At 44.6% G+C, this 22,927-nt stretch overlaps 1 protein-coding gene across 2 annotated transcripts in view; it reads right to left on the reverse strand.

Moving 5' to 3' along the window:
- Positions 1–3,144: 3,144 nt before the first annotated feature.
- LOC132815910 (poly(U)-binding-splicing factor PUF60-like) overlaps positions 3,145–22,927 on the reverse strand; it is a 68,619-nt gene continuing 48,836 nt past the window's right edge. For both annotated transcript variants that reach the window (XM_060825287.1, XM_060825288.1), the window contains 4 exons: positions 16,387–16,577; positions 12,261–12,402; positions 8,027–8,265; positions 3,145–4,144 (listed from right to left, as the gene is read on the reverse strand). In XM_060825287.1, coding sequence (XP_060681270.1) covers positions 3,845–4,144; positions 8,027–8,265; positions 12,261–12,402; positions 16,387–16,577 — 872 coding nt within the window. In that variant the 3' untranslated portion in view covers positions 3,145–3,844. The remainder of the gene's footprint in view (positions 4,145–8,026; positions 8,266–12,260; positions 12,403–16,386; positions 16,578–22,927) is intronic.

Genomic DNA, 22,927 nt, shown 5'->3' on the forward strand with positions numbered 1-22,927 from the left:
GTTGCAGAGGGAGCAGCCGAGACCAGAGTTATGAGAACAGTCTGGAGGAGATAGTGGTGTTGAAGGTGGAGCTGTATTCAATGAACAGGAGTCTGATGTTCCAGGGATGAGTGCAGGGCGAGGGAAACACCAGCTACTGTGGACCTGTTACATCGATTGGCAAATTGTAGAGGATTGAGGCAGGCTGGGAGACTGGAGTTAATGTGGGCCATGACCAGCATCTCGAAACACTTCATGGTTACTGAGGTCAGAGTCACTGGGTGATAGTCACTAAGGCACACTGCGTGTGCTTTCTTAGGAACTGGGATGATGATGGTCTTCTTGAAGCAGGTGAGGACTTTGGCTTGAAGGAGGGAGAGGCTGTTGATGTTGGTGAATACCTTTGTCAGTTGGTCCACACACAATCTGTGTGCTTGGCTGGGGACATCATCCAGGCCCATCACTTTCCTTGGATTATCTCCCAAGAAGACTGATCTAACATCTGGTGTCCGAGGGAACAGGTCTGTCTGGGACGGTTGGGGAAGGTGACCCCACACTGCTGGCATTCTGCTCAAACCCAGCATAGAAAGCATTGAGGGGTTTCAGGTGGGAGACTTGCTACAAAACATTCCAATTTATTGAAAAACAAAACTTCCCAGTGGGTATTACCACATGGTATCGTTTACCACAGGCTTCAGTCAGCAATATCAAAACTCCAGTGTTTGGCTGAGTCAGTTTTTCCATTGCCCTGTCAGTGTACAGATGGTAACTCTGTCTGAGAGAGTCTACATTTCACAAGTTTTGCTGGACAATGCTACCAAAGGTTATTCCCAAGCTGTCCATAAGATATATAAGCAGATTGAGGCCATTCAGCCCATCGAGTCTGCTCTGTCAATCAATCATGGCTGATATTTCTCAACCCCATTCTCTCATCCTCTCTGTGACCCTTGAACTCCTGACTAATTAAGAACCGATCTCTCTCTCAATGACTTGGCCTCCACAGCCTTCTGCAGTAATGAGTTCCACAGATTAACCACCCTCAAACTGAAGAAATTCCTTCCCATATCTGTTTTGAAGTGTCTTGCCTTCATGCTGTGGCTGTGCCGTTGGCTCCTAGTCTCTCCTGGGAGGAGAAAGTGAGGACTGCAGGTGCTGGAGATCAGAGCTGAAAATGTGTTGCTGGAAAAGCGCAGCAGGTCAGGCAGCATCCAAGGAGCAGGAGAATCGACGTTTCGGGCATGAACGTCATTCATTCCTGAAGAAGGGCTCATGCCCGAAACGTCGATTCTCCTGCTCCTTGGATGCTGCCTGACCTGCTGTGCTTTTCCAGCAACACATTTTCAGTTGTGGTCTCTCCTACCAGGAAAATATCTTCTCCACATTCACGCTGCCCAGCCCTCAGTATTCTGTAAGTTTCAATCAGATTCCTCCATAACTTTCTAAACTCCATCCAGTACAGACCAAGAGTCCTCAACTGCTCCTCATAGGACCAGCCCTTCATCCCAGGATCATTTTTGTAAATACCCTCTGGACCCCTTCAACACTAGCACATCCTTCCCGAGATACAGGACCCAAAACTGTTCCCCACATTCCATACACAGTCTGACCAGTTCTCCACAATCTCATTCTTAATAATCAACTCGAACATCTTATCAATGGCTGAGGTCAGGCTAACCGGCCCATCATTTCCTGTCTTCTTAAACTGCGATGTTCCATTAGCCATTTTCCAGTCCTCCCTGATTCCTAAAAGATTACCACAATACCTGCACAATCTCCTCAGGCACCACTTTCAGAACCCTGGGGTGTCACCCATCTGGTCCAGGTGGTTTATCCATCTCTAGGCCTCCCCAGCTCCTCCTCCTGAATGGCAGCCACTAGACTCACCTCTGCCCCGACTCTCAAAGTTCTGTTTTTTCTACCATGAGGAATGATGCAAAGTATTTATTCAATTCTTCCAGAATTTCTTTGTTCCCCATTATTACTTCTCCAGCCTCATTTCCCAGCAGCCAGCAACTACTTTTGCCTGTTACCTTTTAGATATCTTCCTCATCCTCCCCTGTGCAGGAGTCTTATTCCTTGGGGTGAATTGCTGCTGTGCCTCCCAAACTACCCACAGAAACCCCTGCCATTACTGCTCCACCATCTCCCCTGCTTGGCCCACCTTTCCAATCCACTCTGGCCAGCTCCTCCCTTGTGGCTCTCTACCTTCACTCAACGGTAATACTGTTACATCTGACTCCAGCTGCCCCCCCCCCCCAAACTGCAGGGTGAATTCTATCATATTATGGTCACACTGCCTCCTAGGGGTTCCTTCACCTGGGCAGTTTGGAGACTGCTACATCAGAGATTTGATGGATTCCTCGACAGGCAGCAGTTACTAGAGATACTCAGACACCAATTCTTTCGCTGACACACGGACAGGCTCTGGTCAGAACCACCTGCAATATTTAAAGGTGTAAATCTACTCGCCTGGACAGGGGCAGCTCCAAAACCACAAACAGCTTGACACTATCCAGAACAAAGCAGCCACTGGACAGGCACCACATCCACTCCTTCCAACACTGACACTCAGTAGCAGCAGTGTGTACCATCGATAAGATGCACTGCAGAAACTCACTTAGACAGCACCTTCCAAACCCATAACCACTTCGTCTAGAAAGAAAAAGGACAGCAGATACATACCACTGCTTCCAAGCCACTCACCATCCAGAATTGGAAATATAGTGCCATTGCTTCATCTTGGTGGGTGACAATCCTGGAATTCCCTCCCTAAAGGCAATGTGGGTCAACCTATAGTACATGGTCTGCAGTGGTTCACGAAAGCAGCTCACACTACTTTCTCAAGGGCAACCAGTGATACCCAAGAGAAAATGAAAGGGGAAAAAAATCAACTATTATCTGTTTCAGAGGTTATATTTTAGTGGACAGGTCAGTAACTACTGTCCTTTGTGTAAACATTCCAGAGCTCAGGTAACAACAAGCAATGACACCATTTCACCACCACTCAGGATTACACACAAGTCTCTCACCAAGTGCTGCAGCAGCAGCTTGTGGATAGGAGTTTCCAGACAATCAACACCAGTGTCCAGGAAATAAGGCTCTAATAGGCTGAGAGCATTGTTCAGAGGTTTCACACCAGAGAAAAACAGTCATACAACAACAAACTTCTTCATACAATGACTTTAATAGAAATGGAACTTAACTTTGCTACAACACAGTTAACACATCGAAAAAAATAAAAAGAATTGCAGAGTTTAACCATTCTGAAGGGTGAACTGGGCAGTCCGGTTCATTCCATGTCTAGAATTGGTCAATGAAAAACAAACAAGTCTTGTTCTTCCAGCCCTGAACATTAACAAGTGTCAGCTTCTGCCCAAACCCAGCAACAATTCACAGGGTCCATTCTCAGTGGAACACTAACTCTGGAAATTGTGCCTTCCTGTACCCCTCCCCACACCCCCAAATCCATGCCCAACCCCAACCCCCCCCTCCCTCTCACTGATAGGAATCAATCGCTGAACAAATCCATCTAACCAGTGACACTCTCAAAAACAGGACTAAACAAAAATCAGAGCGTCAGCCAGACAGCTCATGGATGTGAACTCTCAGGCTGTTCTACACTAGTACAAAGACTGCACTTTTACCCATTAAGAGTTGCTATTAAATGGAGGAAATGCACACTAGAACAGTTTTAACAAAAACAGCATTGTTGGACTTCATGAGTGGAAACCCACTGGATTCTTCTGCATTTGACAAAGGTTCCCAGGTCAGGACACATGTTGAGACAGAAGGCGTTAGGATCAAGTTCCTGAATATTGGACTCCACAACATGATGAGAGTTCCTTTAACAGAGTACAAGTAGAGTTCATGCAGATAGGTCACTGTTATCAAATCGATCCTGGTCATATATCTCAGCAATAACTTTCCGTCCTCCAAACCAGCGCCCATTCAAAGCTTGGATGGCTTTGTGCATCTCTGAAGCCAAGGAAAACTCGACAAAGATTTTGACAATCACCTCAGCATCTTCCTCCTCGCCCTGTTTTTCCTGGTAAATGATTACACGATTCACAGCCCCAAATTTACCACATTCTTCCGTCACTTCACCTTCCAGATCATCATCAATGTCCTCAGGACCGACCATGTTCCGTAGGACCATGACTGTGGACTGAAATGAAGGGAAAAGGTCCAGTTATTGTTCACATAAACACCACTCTTAACACTGTTCCCTCCATACTACCACCGCATACTCTCACACCTTGCTAAGGTCAAGCCCCCCCTCAGCCTGTTGCACCGATTAGCTTAGCTGTACACCAACTCAGTTCTTCAGTCTTTCACCCATTTCTTGTAATACTACTAGATTATCTGATAATTCTAGTCTTTACCGGACACTTATTTTGGAGCAGCAGCAGCCAGAAAGATGGGAGAAAAGCTGCAGGATCACAGCAAGAATCTTTAGTGCGGCTCTCTCTTTTTTTAAATATATAGAATATCTTCATTGTGGAAACAGGTCCTTCAGCTCAACCAGTCCACACCGACTTTCTGAAGACTGTCCCACCCAAACCCTTTCCCCTACTTTATCACTCTAAACTTACCCCTGACTAATGCACATAACCTGTACATCCCTGAACACTACGGGCAATTTAGCATGGCCAATTCACCTGACCCGCTCATCTTTGGACTGTGGGAGGAAACCATAGCACCCGGAGGAAACCCACGCAGACACGGGGAGAACATGCAAACTCCACACAGACAGTCGCCAGAGGCTGGAATCAAACCTGGGACCCTGATGCTGTGAGTCAGCAGTGCTAATCACTGAGCCACAACTTCAAAAAGATGAGAAAGTTTCTGCATTGGTGAGTATTGGGCACCTGACAATTACAGAGGAACCGTGACTATCTGAACGAGATGGGCGGGCACTACTTTGTTCAGATAAACGATTATTTGGTTAATTGATTAAATGCCTTTCACATAACATAGAACAGTACAGCACAGAACAGGCCCTTCAGCCCATGATGTTGTACCAACCATTGATCCTCGGAGTTTGAAAAGTCTGCTCCCTATTCAAGAGACTGCAGCAGCGCACAGCGTGCGAGACCCCGACCCCCTGCCCGGGGCAGCCAGACTGTACACTAACAAGGCTGCTGCTGCAACTGTCTTTGTGGGGTAAGTCTCCAAATAGCGCAGCGCACACACAAACTTTTTGACAGGGGGTCCCACCTCTGCCTTGTACAGGACAATGTTAGAGAGATTATCTGGGGAAGGGGGGTGGTGGTGGTGGGGGGTTAGGGTACACCCGTGTAGAACTCCAGGGAAAGCGTGGGGAGAGAGAGAGGATGGGAGGTCAATCATTTGGGGACGTGCCTGTTTAATCACTGTAAACAAAAGACATGATCAGTGTTGGAAATAAGACTTTGATGTAAGATTTCTATCCGGACCTCGAGATCGTCTTCGGATAATTAGAATTGGGATAATCGAGGTTCCTCTATACTGGTTAAACCCTTTCTTATCCCATGAGAGCATAATGTTGAAAGATAAAATTGGACTATCTCCCTGGACATTAATGTAATATTAAAAGGGGTAAACTGCATTGTCTTTGGGTGGAGGCGACATTCATGCAGGAATGTGGATGGTTTGTCATTCATTTGGGCAGCCATTTACCAACACTCTCATTCAGTTCCTTCCACTCAGAAATGCTTTCATAGCCATCCCCCTGAAGGTCAGACACATACCACCTACATGGTCTTGGGGAAATCACCGAGTCAGGAAATCATTTGCATAATGATTTGCCAGGATTAGGGCATTTACATTTGCATCAGCTGAGGATGACCTCACCCTACATTGTACCCAGGGTAATGTGGCTGTGTGTGTGTGTGTGTGTGTGTGTGTGTGTGTGTGTGGGGGGGGGGGGGGGGGGGGGGGGGGGGAGAGGTGTTGGGAGTGGCCGGAGTATCTGTGAGCATTACCAACTATCCTGGATAAGGGGTGTGTGTTTTATTTGTTCAGGGCCTCTGACTCGACCTGTGATGAGGGTCGGGGGTGGGGGGCACCGAGCTTGTACAACCTTTACTAAACTTCAACTGTTTTCAGAAGTTGGCAAGAGACAATATTGATGAAACAGAAACACCTCATGCTACAGCAAAGGAAGAAAGCCACAGTGAGTTCAGCTATATTGAGTGTCGAGAGAGTAAGGCAAGGCTGGATGGGTTTTAAATGCTAGGAGTCATAGGTAAGACTGATAAATTCAAGGTATAGATTGACATATGGAAACATGAGGCAGCACGGTGGCACAGTGGTTAGCACTGCTGCCTCTCAGCGCCAGAGGCCTGGGTTCAATTCCCGCCTCAGGTGACTGTGTGGAGTTTGCACATTCTCCCCGTGTCTGCGCGGGTATCCTCCGGGTGCTCCGGTTTCCTCCCACAGTCCAAAAGTGTGCAGGTTAGGTGAATTGACCATGCTAAATTGCCCGTAGTGTTAGGCGAAGGGGTAAATATGGGGAATGGGTCTGGGTGCGTTGCTCTTCAGAGGGTCGGTGTGGACTTGTTGGGCCAAAGGGCCTGTTTCCACGCTAAGTGATCTAATTTAATCATGATATTGTTGCCATCAAAGAAACATGGTTGAACACAGACTGGCTGGACTGGCAACTTAACATTTCCGGCTACAGGATTTTTAGGTGTGACAGAGGAGAGTGTAAAAAGGGTGTTGGTGTAACACTATTAATTAAGGAGCCAATTACTACATTAAAGGAGAGATGATATCTGGGAATGGTCCTCAAATGAGGCTTTGTGGGTAGAACACAGGATTATTAAGGGATAGTTACTTTATTGGGGATGTAATATAGGTCCCCAAACAGTCAGTGGGTATTGGTGGAGCACATAAGTAGACAGATCATACAGGTGTTTAAGAGTAATAATCCGGTATTTATACGGGGGGGGGAGGAGTTTCAACTTTCCCAACGTAAATTGGGATGAACATAGTGTTAAGGTTTAGAGGGAGCACATTTCTTGAAATATATCCAGGATAGTTTTTGTGTCAATACGTAGAGGGTCTGACAAGGGACAACCCAGTGCTGCATCTGGTTCTATGGTAGGCTCATCCAGAAGATTAAGATGCATATGATCCATGGTGACTTTGATTCAGAATTGGCTTGCCCACAGAGGGTAGAGGGTAGTGGTGGAAGGGTGTTTGTCAGGCTGGGGGTCTGGTGACCAGTTGTGTTCCGCAGGGATCTGTACTGAGACCTCTGCTGCTCATGATGTACATAAATGATGTGGATGAAAATGTAGACGGGTGAGTCAGTAAGTTTGCAAATGATACAAAAATTGGTGGAGTTGTGGATAGTGTAGAAGGTTGTCAAAGGACACAATGGGATATAGATCAGTTGTAGATATGGACGAGAAATGGCAAATTAAATTTAATCTATGGAAGTGTGAGGTGCTGCATTTTGGGTGATAAAATATTGTGTTCAATTCTGGTTTCCACATTACAGGAATGATGTGGAGGCTTTGGAGAGGGTACAGAAGAGGTTTACCAGGATGCCACCTGGATTAGCTATGAGCTATAAAGAGAGGCTAGAAAAACTCAGGTTGTTTTGTCTGGAGCAGTGGAGGCTGAGGGGAGATTTGAAAGAAGTCAATAACATTATAAAATGCATAGGTAGGGTTAAGAGTCAGAATCTTCCCCCCCCACCAAGAGTTGAAGTGCCCAATATTAGGCAGCATGCATTTAATGGGAAAGGGGAGAGTTCAAAGGAGATACGAGGAACAAGGTATTTTTGCAGAGTGGCAGGAGTCTGGAAATCACTGCCAGTGGTGGAAGCAGGTGTGACAGGGGATTTAGAGACAAGTACATGAATATGCAAGGAATGGAGGAATATGAACCAAAGACAGGTAGAAGGGACTAGTTAAATTAGGCATCATGTTTGGCAAAATATCATGGGTTGAAGGGCTTATTGCTGTGCAGTACAGTTCCATGTTCGATATCTTTTCCACAAATCCACTCCCCACACCCAAAGCCACTCAAGGCATCAGGTTCAATTATTAGCTCTTACCTCCTGCTTGCGTAGCAGCTTCTGCATCACCATGTGCCTTGCATTACTCCCTGAAATGCTCATGTGTTCTTGCTCACTCAGCATTTCCAGCCTTTCAGTATCAAGTAACTTCTCCTCATCCTCCTTCTTCACTTCTGTGGCAGTGCCAGCTGTAGGTGGGGTGGCCAGGACAGGGTTAACTACCCCCACCTGGGGGATAGTCACTGGAAGCGACACTGTTGGGCGGGTTGGGGTCACACCTGGAAAAAACAAGGATCCTCATGTTTACAGCGACTGGCCACCATGCAGAAATGCTGCAAATGTTACAGCCTTGATCAAAAAGAGGGCAGTAAATTCATGCCTGTAAGATTAATCTCAGGGATAGGAGAACTTCCAGAAATAATATGGAATAATATAAAGTCACTTGGACAAAAATGAATTAATAAAGTTAAGCTGGCTTTGTTTAAATCTTCGAGTAAAAAATGAGGTCTGCAGATGCTGGAGATCACAGCTGCAAATGTGTTGCTGGTCAAAGCACAGCAGGCCAGGCAGCATCTCAGGAATAGAGAATTCAACGTTTCGAGCATAAGCCCTTCATCAGGAATAAGAGAGAGAGCCAAGCAGGCTAAGATAAAATCCTTGTAGAGGGAGGAAGAGAGCTTCTTCAAGGAAGGCATCCTTGTAAGAGGATTCGCAGTAGGTTAAAATCTTCGAGTAAAAAATGAGGTCTGCAGATGCTGGAGATCACAGCTGCAAGTAAGTCATGTCCAACTAACTGGATTGTTTTTTTGATGGGGCAATAGTGTTGATCAGGGTAAAGAAAAATAAAAAGACGTTCTTGTTCGAGCAAAAACAGCAGAAAATTGAAAACATACAAAGAGAATACAGTTTGAAGATGCTGCACTCAATCTAGAATTCAGAAAAAACAGAAGCGCAGTATTTGGTTGATCCCCATTATTCAGGGTCCCTCAATGGCATCTTCCCTTGGATTTACTGCACAACTTGTCGATTAATGTTCCCAGTCCATTTAAGAGCAGTAACTTTATTCTCAGTGCAATAGAATGGGACACCCACAATCTAAGAGTGTATCTCGGACAGACAGTTACCCCTCATACTCCTTTAGAAAAGAGCTTCTCATTGGAGCAGATATCACACCCATCACTCACTCCATAATACAGCCCTGATGCTCACTGCATCAGTCCCCTCAACACCTACTCTCCCCTGCACAACCCCAACACTCATCTTCTTCTAGTGACCCCCTTTCCACTCACCCATTTCTTCCCCCAGCCCCAACTCAAACACCAGAACTCCCAGCAACCAGGCCACAAGGTAGACTTATAGACATAGAGATTCATACAGTGCAGAAAAGACCCTTTGGCCCATCGAGTCTGAACTGACATAACTATCATTAACAGCTCGCTAATCTCAATGTCCTGCAATTGTCCCATATTCTTTAATGTTACGATATTTCAACTGCTCATCCAAATATTCTTAAAGTCTGTAAAGTTTGCGTTGCCACTGACCTCCCAGGCAATGCATCCCAGATTCCTACCCTGCTGAGTGAAAACATTCTTCCCTAAACCCTCTCAGAATCTCCTTCCCGTTACTAAAACTGTGTCCTCTTGAGACTGTCAACAGCTGCTCTCTGATCACCCTGTCCATACCCCTCGGTCTGATCACCCTGTCCATACCCCTCGGTCTGATCACCCTCGGTCTGATCACCCTCGGTCTGATCACCCTGTCCATACCCCTCGGTCTGATCACCCTCGCTCTGATCACCCTCGGTCTGATCACCCTGTCCATACCCCTCGGTCTGATACCCCTCGCTCTGATCACCCTGTCCATACCCCTCGGTCTGATACCCCTCGCTCTGATCACCCTGTCCATACCCCTCGGTCTGATCACCCTCGCTCTGATCACCCTCGGTCTGATCACCCTGTCCATACCCCTCGGTCTGATCACCCTCGCTCTGATCACCCTGTCCATACCCCTCGGTCTGATCACCCTCGCTCTGATCACCCTGTCCATACCCCTCGGTCTGATCACCCTCGCTCTGATCACCCTGTCCATACCCCTCGGTCTGATCACCCTCGCTCTGATCACCCTGTCCATACCCCTCGGTCTGATCACCCTCGCTCTGATCACCCTCGCTCTGATCACCCTCGGTCTGATCACCCTCGGTCTGATCACCCTGTCCATACCCCTCGGTCTGATCACCCTCGCTCTGATCACCCTGTCCATACCCCTCGGTCTGATACCCCTCGCTCTGATCACCCTGTCCATACCCCTCGGTCTGATCACCCTGTCCATACCCCTCGGTCTTATCCACCTCAATCATGTCTCTCTCAGCCTTCCCTACCCGATAAACAAAACAATCCCAGCCTACCTTGTCTTTCCTTCTAGCTCAATTTCAGGGTTCACCAACCTGGTGAATCTCCTCTGTCCCTCTAGCGCTAGCATATCCTTCCTGTAGTGAGGTGACCAGAACTGCACACAGTACTCCAGCTGGGGCCTAGCCAACAGTTTATACAACATTACCTTCTTCTCGCTCTTGTACTCGATGCCACACCTAATAAAAGCAGATGTCATCTAAGCCTCCTTATAATCTTATTCATGTGCTCTGCTGACTTTAGGGATCTGAGAATCCTTACCCCAAGATCCCTCTGTTCCAGATGTAGGTTTGCTCAGTGAGCTGGAAGGTTCAGCTGAAAATGAACCATCAGCTCAGCAAGCAAATCTATATCCAGAACCTCAACCTGAGCTACAAATCTTCTCAAAACTCACTCATCCTTCTGTTCCTCTGAGCTACCCAGTGTCCTGCCATTCATTAAATACTCCTTCAACTTGTTCTTTCTTCCAAATACCATCTGCCATTGCTCAGCATATGACCAATCCATCTACAGCCTCGCACAATAACCACTTTCTATGCTGTTAGCCACATTACCGATCTGTCATCTGCAAACTTGTTAACATCTCCCCACACTTTCATTGGTATTTATCTATCTATATAATAAACAATATGGATCCCAACATCTCAGAACTGTACTGAGGAAGGGTCACTCCACTCTAAACATCAAGTTGGATTCCTCCCCACCAATGCTGCCAGACTTGCTGAGCTTATCCAGCAAGTTCTGGTTTTGTCTCTGATTTACAGCATCCAAAGTTCTTCCAGCTTTTGATTAAGATCCCAATACTGATCCTTGTGGTACCACCACTGGGCACCGGCCTCCAGTTATACAAACAGCCTTCTCCCACTAACCTTTCTGTCCTATTTCTGATCCATGTCACCAAGTTTCCCACAATTCCATGTGCTTTAATCTTCTTAATCAGTTTCCCATTTGGGACCTTGTCAAAACTTTTGCTGAAATCCATATAAACTACATCAACTGAACTTCCCTCATCCATACACACTTGATCACATTTTGAAAACCTTCCAACACATTTGTTAGGTCTGACTTCCCTCTGACAAAGCCATGACGACTATCCCTAATTCTCCATGCCTTTTTAAGTGGGTATTAATTCACTCCTTGACTCTCAGTCTGTAATTTCCTTGTTCATCACTACACCCTTCTTGAAAAGTGGAACCACATTAACCATTTGATACTTCCCCCATGGCCAGAGAGGAATTAAAAATTTTATCAAGTCCTCTGCAATTTCGGGCCTCGCCTCCCACAGCAGCCGGGGATGCAATTCATCTGGGCAGGGGACGTGTCCATTTTTTAAAGCCAGATGTGCCTCCAGTACTTTCCCATTTCCTAATGGAAACTGTGCAAGTTCCTCATAGTTCCTTTTCCTGAATTCCATACTTTTCCAGAGTGAAGCGAAGTATTCATTCAACATCCTTCAAATAGCCTGCACTTTCACATATAGGTTACCCCCTTGATCCCTAATGGACTGTATTCTTTCCCTAGTTAACCTCTTCCCTTTAATGTATTTATAAGATACCTTCGGATTCACCCTAACCTTGTTCACAAGTCGTTTCTCATGCCCCCATTTTGTTCTAATTGCTTAAGTTCCCTCTTGCACTTTTCACATTCCTCTACAGCTAAATTACTCCTTTTGGATTTGCTAATAGCCTTTCTCTTCGTCCTCATCCATTCTTGAATTGTCCTAGAGAATCATGTTTCTCTGAACCTACTGCTCCTACCTTTCACCCTAAAGGGAACACATGTTGGACCTATACTCTCCCCAGCTCCTTTCTGAATGGCCCCCACTGTTCTGTTGGAGACTGTGCGAACCTCACTGAGTTACTGACCTGTTATAACTCCTGGGGCTTGTGCTGCCATGACAGCCTGTGGCAACGCTCCGAGTGGCTGTGCAAGGGTCAGTGCTGGAGTGACCAGACCTGGTGCAGAGAGACCACTTACACCAAGTACAGCTGCTCCTGCAACTGCTTCCTGCAGCAAGAAAAATAGGCAAGGTTAGGCAAGTGCAAAGACATTCTCAAATAGTTTACAAGTCACACTTGCCAAAAGTTCAATTTTGTAGTATTCAAATAGTGCATTAGTAACAAGCTTAACTCCCCCCAACCCTAAAGGTTACAAACATCCCGATTATAAACAAGGTTCAGAATTTCAATGTATATGCAATATTACAACTGCATCCAATAGGTGGTCTTCTCTCCCACAATAGGAGAGCAGCAAGAGGAAGACCAGTCTGCTCAACAACCCTTCAGCCTCAGGGCACCTTTTATTCCACAAATATTTTGTACCTGAACCGTTTAGATGATGCGGAATGAGTTCAAAACTAAGCTGCATTGTGAACTGGAGAGAGCACCCTGGGCAGCCTGTTTCTGGGGGCACAGGGGAGAATGTGTGTCCCTTCATGGCAACGGTTGACAGTTATTACACATATGAATACTGCAAGACAGTCCCTGTCACAGGGTGCTTCAAGAACATGAACTGCAATCAATGTTTTTATTCTGGAACTGGTCAGTACTGAAATTAGTTCATTATAACGGGTCCCTTTTTGATGACAAGGTAATCACATTGGCTTGTGCCAAATCCTCTTTCAGCCCCACCAGATGATGTCAGTGTTTGTAGTCCACTCTCACCTTTGACCATCTATCGGAGTAATCCTCTATTGTCCTTCTTCCTCATCTGCTTGTCTAGTTTTACCTTAAATGTACTGTTCCTATCTGCTACAGTAATGCATTCCACATGCTCACCACTCTGCATAAGGGAGAGGTGTTTTCTGAATTGCCAACTGGATTCCTCAGTGCTGATCTTCATCTGATGGTCTCTAGTTATGGTCTATTCCACCCCACAAAAGGAAACATTCTTTCCGCATCCATGTGACCAAAATCTTTCATTTTACAGAGCAGACCAGACATCCCTGAGCCTTTTTTGGAGGTAAGAAACACGCTATTAATTCTGGCTTGCTATGCTACCCCTAGTATCGTCCTTAGGAATTTTCCCTGCATCCTCTGTAATGCTTCTGTATCCTTTTCCAGCATGGTGACTAGAATGACTAGGACTACTCCAAATTCTGGTCAAATTAATTGCACTATAGTTACTCCTCTAGAAATAAAACAGTGCTTGCTATGCTTTATGACCCTGCAGTGATTGGTGTATTTCCATCTGTTCCTCTATATCTCCTGGATTTCCATCGTCCAAATAATCAATGACATCCCAATTTGTCCTCCCAAAATGAACACCACACCAGGCTATCTTGAGAAAATTCTCTATGCTCAGAGACGGCAACATACAGGTATAGGATCTGAACCGCTCACTTACTTGCGTGGAACTTAATTTACCAACTTTTCTCTATTCTGCAGATTTAGTAGCATTCACCTGTAATTTACTGCAGCTTTCTTCGGTATTGTCCTTCCCCTAATTTGGAGTCACCCACAAATTTGGAATGGTGTTTTGGCTCAAAAGCTATCATCAGTATAAATTGCATACAGCAGTGGTCTTGGCAACTATCCTTATGGAATATCCCTTTGTACCCTCTGCCTCTCTGAATAACTATCCCTTGCTTCCAGAGACTGGCTCCCATCTTGAAGCCAGTGATGGATACTTGGTCTACATGTTATAAAGCACCTTATCAAAAGGCCCTTTGAAAATCCAGTTAAACTGCATCTGCTGTATTTTCATTGTTTACTACATTATATTTTTAAATACATTTAGTACATTTATCAAATAAGATTTTCCTTTTGAAATCCATGCTAAATGGTCATGATAATTTGTTTCCAAATGATTTTTCTTTATTCTTCCATGGAAGGATTCTGAATGTGTTAGAAACGGTACAAAGAAGATTCACTGATAAATTAGTTGATAGATATGAAGGAGGAGAGCTGAAAATGTGGTGCTGGTTAAAGTACAGCAGGCCAGGCAGCATCCTAGGAACAGGAAATTCGACGTTTCGGGCCAGAGCCCTTCATCCTGATGCTGCCTGGCCTGCTGTGCTTTAACCAGCAACACATTTTCAGCTCTGATCTCCAGCATCTGCAGACCTCACTTTTTACATGAAGGAGGAGAGGATGGGCTTGTATTTGTTTCAGTTGAGAAGAACAAGAGGTAACTTTATTCAGAATTACAAGATTCTAGGTGACTTGAGAGGGTAGATACTGAGAAGATGGTTCCTTTGTGAGGCACCAGAATTAGGAGGAAAACATTAAAACAAGGTGATCCCTATTTAAGACAAAGAGGAAGAGGATTTTATTCTCTCAGAGGATCATTAACCTTTAGAGTTCTCTTCTCAGAGTGCAATAGGGGCAGGTCACTGAACATTTTTAAGCCAAGGCAAATAGCTTCTGGACTAAGAAGGGAGTAAATGGTCAACAGGTTTAGCTGAAGACAACATGACTTCCCAACTCCTGTACTCAATACTCTGACCGATAAAGGAAAGCATAACAAACACCTCCTTCACTATCCTAGTACTCACAGGTAGATAAAACATTGAAGAATGCGTTTGGTATGACTTCCTTTATTGGTCAGCGTATTGAGTACAGGAGTTGGGAGGCCACGTTGCGCTGTACAGGACATTGGTTAGGTCACTGTTGGAATAGTATACACAATTCTGGTCTCCTTCCTAAATTTACAAGGACGTTGCCAGGGTTTGAGGATTTGAGCTATAGGGGGAGATTGAATAGGTTGGGGCTGTTTTCCCTCAAAAAAAGTATTGGAAACTGAGGGGTGACCTTATCAAGGTTTATAAAATGAGGGGCAGGGATAGGATAAATAGATAAAGTCTCTTCCTTGGCATGGGGGAGTCCAGACTAGAGGGCATAGACTTGGAGTGAGGGGGAAAGACATAAAAGAGAATTAAGGGGCAACTTTTTCAATGCAGATGGTAATATGTGTATGGAATGAGCTGCCAGAGGAAGTGCTGGATGCTGGTACAATTGCAACATTTCAAAGTGATCTGGATGGGTATATGAATAGGAAGGGTTTGGAGGGATATGGACTGGGTGCTGGCAGGTCAGACTAGATTGGGTTGGGATATCTGGTCAGCATGGACAAGTTGGACTGAAGGGTCTATTTCCATGCTGTACATCACTATAATTCTTGACTCTATGTGGACTTGAGGTCTACCCATCCAGGTAAGTGTGGAGTTTTCCATCACATTTCTAACTTGCATCTTAAAGACATTAGACAGGTTAAGAGGTGAGATACACACCACAGGATTCCTAGTCTCTGAGCTGCTTTTGTATGGCTAGTCCAATTCAGCTTCTGATCAAAGATAACTCCAGAATGCTGATTTTTCTCTTTATTAATTACTGGTATGAGGGTGTAGGTGGCTAGGTCAGCATTTATTGCTGTTCCCAATTCCCTAGAGGGCATTTAAGAGTTAACCACATTGTGGGTCTGGAGCCACAGGTAAGGATAGCAACTTCCATCCCTAATGGAAATTAATGAATCAGATGGGGTTTTCTGACAATCAATGGATTCATGGTCATTATTAGACTCTCAATTCCAGACAGTTTTATTTAATTCAAATTCTACCATGTGCCGTGGTGAGAATCGAACCTGGGTCACTGGAGAAACACTCTAGGCCACCAGCTCCCCAACCCAGCAGACAGGGCATCACATCTGGAAGAGGCAGCTCCAGTAGTGAAATGCTCCCTCAGTGATTCTCAGCCTTGGCTGATACTTGCTAATCATTTTGCACTTTCAGAGTCGTATACAAAGCCTGTAGCCTGACTACACATTCGAAGAGTCATTCTAAGAACTCTCAACGTGTCATTCAATCATGAGCTAGAGGAGGAATGGCAAAATAATTTTGTTTAATTTCTTGTGTACTCCCTTTAGCAGGGACTGGAGGTTTTAGCATTGGCACAGGTTCCAGTAGTCTTAGCATGAACAGATATGGCAGCATAAAGTTTGCCAACAGAAGGTCATCAGGTTCTGATTGGTATGACTGAAAGTGCCCATACCCACCTGAGCTGTGATCTTGGCTGTTGCTGCAGCTGCTGCCACTGCTGCTGCAGGGGGCAATCCACCAGGGGCTGCAGGTGTCATCAAAGGCATCGGGGGGGTCACCGCTTTGCCAACACGGAGAAACTGGCCACCAAGGTCAAACAGGTTCATGGAAGACACTGCATCTTGTGAAGATTGAGCCTTCTCATATTCTGCACAAAGCAAATAGGTTTAGTGTTTATATGAACAGGAAGGCTACAGATGAAGCACCTTAAACTGGGTCAGACGATCACAGTCAGATCCCACCATTCCCACACACACTCTGTTACAGAAGATCACACAGCCACACCCCAGCATTCCTGCATACGGTCACGTGATCATACAGAAGGCCAGCCCTGAGCATTTAGTGAAACTCCACGACGTCCGGTGGACTCTTTGCCCATAGTCCAAGCATCTCACTGAGCTCCCCTACATCACATCACCTGCTCTCAAGGAGCAACCACAAACTGGTTCAGTAGTGGGCTACATGGAACAAAGTAGTGCAATGAACAAAGGAACTAAAGAAAGGAGGAAGGTGAATGAAATTTGGTGTTTGGTAGCTTATTGGTGATGCTACACATTAGTTATTCACAGGCCTACTCTGACGATCTGAACTATAATCCCAAGGCAGCCGGGGAATTTAAATGTAACTTATTGGAATGTCCAGCATAAAAGAGAGCTTAAATAATGGTAGCCATGAAACTACCAAACTGTTATAAAATCTCTCTGGTTCACTAATGTCCTTTAGGGAATGAAATCTGTTGTCCTTATCCTGTCTAGTGACTGCACGCCCACAGCAATGAAGCTTATTCTTAATCCTTCTCCAAGACTGCTGAATAAGTCACTCAGATGTATCTAAACACTGAGTAACACCAACCTCAATGGCGTACCTACCAGTCTTGTCAGATACACTCATATACCAGGAGCAAGGTAGGAAGGGGACTGTCACCGAGCATGAAGAGCACAGAGGACGATGAGAGGTAGTAGACAGCTTTGGTGCTAAGTAGAATACGTTTGGAGGGGTGTAATTTGTAAATGTTGAGAGATTTCAGCAAACCCAATCAAGGAACACAAAATTGGCAAGCAGCAAGCAATTGTGAAGACAAATGTCATGTTAAACATCACTTCAAGGGGACAGGAGCATAAGAAAAAAGAAACCTTTTAGTATTTTGGCGTGGCCACGTCTGGAATAGTGTGCAGCTTTGGTCTCCATATTTAGGAAAAGTAGTATAGACTTCTGGGAGACAGTGTAGCACAAATTCTCTCGATTAGTTTCTGGGATGAGAGAGTTGCCCTCTGACGAGATACTGGGTAAATTAGAATCATAGACTACCTATAGTGCAGAAAGAGGCCATTTGGCCCATTGAGTCTGCACCAAACTTCCAAACCCAGCCTCCTACCTCTCTCTGTAACCTTACCATTGACAATCCACCTAACCTAATCTTTAGATTGTGGGAGGAAATTGGTGCACCTGGAGCAAACCCACACAGATATGGGGAGAACAAACTCTACACAGACAATCACCCAAGGCTGGAATCAAATTCGGGTCACAGAGGTAGCATGCTATCTACTGAGCCATTGTGGGGAGGAAAAACTGGGCCGTTATTCTCTGGTGAAATGAGAGGTAATATCATAAAGCACAAGATTCTCAAGGGGTTTGACAGAGTAGACATGGGGTACTCTCTCCTTGCGAGGAAATCTAGAACAGATGGGCACAGCCTAAGGATAAGGGATTCATCAAAGGCTGAGATCGGGAGATGTGCTGACAGTGATAGAGGTCTACAGCACAGAAAAGGGCTCAGGTCTGCATCATCAAATACTACCACCTAACTTTCTAGGAGTCAGCTCATATCATAGAACATTACAGCGCAGTACAGGCCCTTCGGCCCTCGATATTGTGCCGACCTGCCATACCAATCTGAAGCCCATCTAACCTACATTATTCCATGCACGTCCATATGTTCGTCCAATGATGACTTAAGTGCACTTATGTGCTTTGGCATCACAAATGTACATCTTGATAAGTCTCAAATATTATGTGTTTTTTTGCTTCTACCACACTTACAGGCAATAAATTCCAGATTCCCACCACCCTCTGGGTGAAAACAAACCTTTCCTCATCTTTTTCTAAACCTTTGATCCTCTATCCTTAAATCAATGCTCTGATTACTGATCTCTCCAGCAAGGGGGAACATTTCTTCCTGTCTTTCCTGTCCATGCTCTCTCAAATTTATACATCTCACTCATGTCCCCTTTTAAACTCCTCTGCTCCATGGAAAATAACCCCACGGTCCAATCTCTCCTCATAACTGAAACTCTCCAGCCCAGGCAACATAGTGGTAAATCTCCTGAGCACCCTCTCCTGTGCACACACATCCCTCCCATGATGTGGATTCCAGGACTGCACACCGTAACCTCGCTGTGGCCTAACCATCACCTCCCTGCTCTTAAATTCTATGCCTCAGATAATAAAGGCAACTATTTTTATTTTGCCATTGCTTACCTATTATTTACTTATCTATGCTATTCAACTCTGTGATCTGCCTGTATTGCTTTCAAGGCAAAGCTTTTCACTGTGCCTCGGTACACGAGACAATAAATTTAATTCAATTCAATTCAACTATCCCAACTGCCTCCTTCCCTTTATCCACCTGCCCTGATACCTTAAAGGACCGATGCACATACTTGAAGGTCTGCTTCCCAGGGTCCTACTGTTGATCACATATTCCCTTGACTTGTTTGTCCTGCACAGTGCATCACCTCATTTATCCAGAATGAATTCCATTTGCCACTGATCAGCCTCTCTATCTCCTCCTGTAAGCTGTACCCTTCCGCTATTTACCACCCAATTTTTGTATCAGGTCTAAGGGTTCTTCACTCATAGGGTTTTGAAGATTTGGAATTCTCTACCCTGGAGGGCTGCAGGTGCTGCACTATTGGAACATATGTGAAGCTGGGACAAGCAGGTTGTTGGTTCTCAGCAAATCAATGGATACTGGCAGTGAACAGGAACGTCAAATGAGGAAGCTCAGCCTTTTGAATGGCAGGGGAGACTCGTTAGCGTGAATGGTCTATTCCTGCTTCTATTTTGAGAGGTGTAATGGGAGGAGTATTGGAGAGTGGGGTCAATGAAGGAGTGAGATAGAGAAGGGAATGAAAGAGGGAGTTGTGAATACTCAATCGCTTGTTGGTCATCCAATTTTATAGACATTAAATCTGAATTCCATTCAAACCAACATGGACAGACATTCATGCTTATAACTTAGCAGCGGTAATGAGTGGCTCAGACACATTCACATTCAATTGAAAACTTAAAAGAATTTGAACTGAAATACAGACTTCCAATTCAATTTCTCCTTTCCCATTCCTGGATAAATGACTGGCTGTACCTGCAAGCCTCTAACTCCAGTGAACATGTACAAAAGTCAGACAATGCTCAAGTGCACGCTATTACAAATAAATCACAAGAGTCACTCTTACCTCTCTCTTTCTCACCTTTGTTCAACTTTCCATTATCTTGTTTACTACCCCTCATGGTGAGATCTGTTGCTCTCTGGCACACTTCCTTGTCTTTTCCTGAGGTCTCCATGCACTGTTGCTCCTCATTGCAACATGTTATGTTTCCACCAAAATTCTTCAAGAAATGGATCATGCAGTTTTTTCAGCTCCACGTGGAAAACGTTTCCCTCTCCTGTTGTTACTCAGCAGTTGAGAGTCGCCAGTAAGATAGCTGGTGGTGCTCACAGTACTGGTCAAACAGGAAAGCAGTCATACTAATCCACAAGGGCCCTCGGTGAGCTGGAAGTGCTATCATCACTTTGTCAGTAAAGGTTTGTATGGGCCTTTGGGCGATCTGTGAAGATATCCTCAGTGACCAGGATAGAGTCAGAAGCAGTGGCAACAACAATCTGCCCAAGATCTGAAAGTATCAGCAGGAAGTGCTGTATAAACTGAAGTCAAAACAACTGACTGGAAGATGCAGTTGCCGTGTTTATCCATCTAGTAGGAAATACAACAGCTGGTTTCTCGAGGAAAGTGCCAAGTGTTACCAGCTGTCCCTCAAGATTGGAATCAGGGCTCATCTTGGGGCATGGGAATTTTCAGCATCATATCGCAATCAGGACTTTTAGTAACTCTCATTATAATTCATTGATGGAATCTGAGTCCAAGTAAAAACTACAACAAACCTTTTCTTATATCACAGTAGAGACTGCACTATCTTGGAAGTGTGGAACAGGATCTGGAATATTGTTACAGTCAGTAATTGGACAGTGGCTAGCCATCCTGAACCCACACATCACTCAGTAAGCAATATTTTTATGGTGCTTCCACTGCTTCTTTTGCCGTTTCTAAACTGACTGAGACACTATTTTCCATTCTGCCTGCAGATCGCTGCTGTTCTGTACTCACCATCTTGAACGATCCACAAACTAGCAAGTGGCTTCTTCCAAATGTCATATTGTGGGTCTGCAAAGCGCTACAATCAACAAGACCTTCTGATCAAATCATTCATTCGTCATTACTCAGGAACTGGGCCCATTGTCAATATTACTTCAGAGTTACTTCTTCAGCAGTACACTGGTCTTCCACATTTCCCTTTAACAGGAGGTTCCCGCTCGAGACTAAGCTTGTGACATTTCACCATGCTGTTTGAAACCATTCGCTCTCATGGTTCACAAGTTCCAAACATGTAATGACACCCTTCAGCCCAAATAAATTAGTAGTAAGTCATTCATATGGCCGTACAAATAACTGATGGCAATTGGAGAGAGTAGTACATTCCTAGAGTGATCAAAATATCTGAATACACTAATTCCAGTAGTTCCAATCAAAGTGTCAAACATAGGTGCAAGTGGAGGAACTTATGAAGAAATAGAGGCTGAAGTTGGCATTTGCTGATGACATTACTTATTCATCAGAGTTGAGAAAAAGAAAGTTGCTTTTGTGGATTTGCTCCTTACCTTTAATGGTAGTTCAGTCTCATGTTTGATGAGGTTTGGAATGTACCAACCACATTTTTATGGTGAGTTACATTGTTAACTACACTAAGCAATAATGGCATCTACTGTCCAAATGAGTTTTCGGTAAACATATGGTCATTGCTCATCCAATCACTGGCAACTACAGTTGTACCAAATGAAGATAAAGATCATGCTCTTGTTTAATTCTTGATAGAAACCAGGCAGTGGAGACTGAAAGTTATATAAATACTGTGGCAGCTATAGCAGGCCAATACTAAACCGGGTCCATGGCATTGACAGATGACTGACTAATCACAGGTTAACTGTAGGGACCTGAAGGACCTACACAATCAACCACATGGTTCTTGCTAAGCCTGTAAGATAATACCAGCCCCAGCTGGGCAAGTAGTAAGCATTCAGGGCTCTGAAAAGGTGAAGTTACTTTTTGTTTACCTTCATATGTAGACTCAATGCTGTATCACCAATGGATATGTCAGAACGGTGAGAAACTGTGTACCATCTGTATTTGTAATTAGCTTTAACTGGACAATGCCAAACAGTTGATAGTGGAATCCAGGAAATCAGCCAAATTTGCCTGGTTTTCCCAATTAGATTAGATTGCTTACAGTGTGGAAACAGGCCTTTCGGCTCAACAGGTCCACACCAACCCGCCGAAGCACAACCCACCCATACCCCTACATTTACCTCTTTACCTAACACTATGGGTAATTTAGCATGACCAATTCCCCTGACCTGCACATCTTTGGACTGTGGGAGGAAACCGGAGCACCCGGAGGAAACCCACGCAGACACGGGGAGAACGTGCAAACTCCACACAGACAGTGGCCTGAGTCGCCAATCAACCATCAGCTGCATTAGCACTATGTTCCTACACAAGTAACAACCAAGCTCAGTCATTAAATAAGACTATTTCTTGTATAGACTCCTACAGAATACCAGAAACCTGTCTAGTAAAAGCACTTCTCATTAAAGGTCAAAATCCTTTGTCAGATCCAAGAATTCTATTTGATCCAAGCAGTAAATCAGTGAAATAATGTACTTTACAACCCCAAAGCTCCCCAATACAACTAGAAATTAATTACGTACCGTCATCTGACCCTACACAAATCTGATTCTTTTCTCAACCCATATATTAAATTACTTGACTATATTCAAATACCACCAACAACCCACCATTTCCACACCCAAAAATTAATAGAAATTTATCATCACGTGTACTTTTATATGAAAAATACAGTGAAAAGCTTTTCAGTCACCCCACCATGGCGCCTACATCAATGACAAGTCATTCAAAATAAATAAAGAAAAAATTAGTAAAAGTTCATTACAGCTGAGTTAATGGCTCCATTTAAATATACCCAAATATCACTCATCTTCCACCATCTACTCATAAAATTCATAAAGCCAGGAAACTCAATGCAGAAGAAAAGCCCAAACTAATAGCTCACGTCAAATGTTTCCTCAAGTTCTGCTTTCTACTACAGTGCAACCAATTTAAAACAGAACTAACTGGCAGATAAACATAACAGAAGACTTAGCAG

The sequence above is a fragment of the Hemiscyllium ocellatum genome, chromosome 5, assembly GCF_020745735.1.
Source record: "Hemiscyllium ocellatum isolate sHemOce1 chromosome 5, sHemOce1.pat.X.cur, whole genome shotgun sequence".
In the NCBI taxonomy this organism is placed as follows: Eukaryota; Metazoa; Chordata; class Chondrichthyes; order Orectolobiformes; family Hemiscylliidae; genus Hemiscyllium; species Hemiscyllium ocellatum.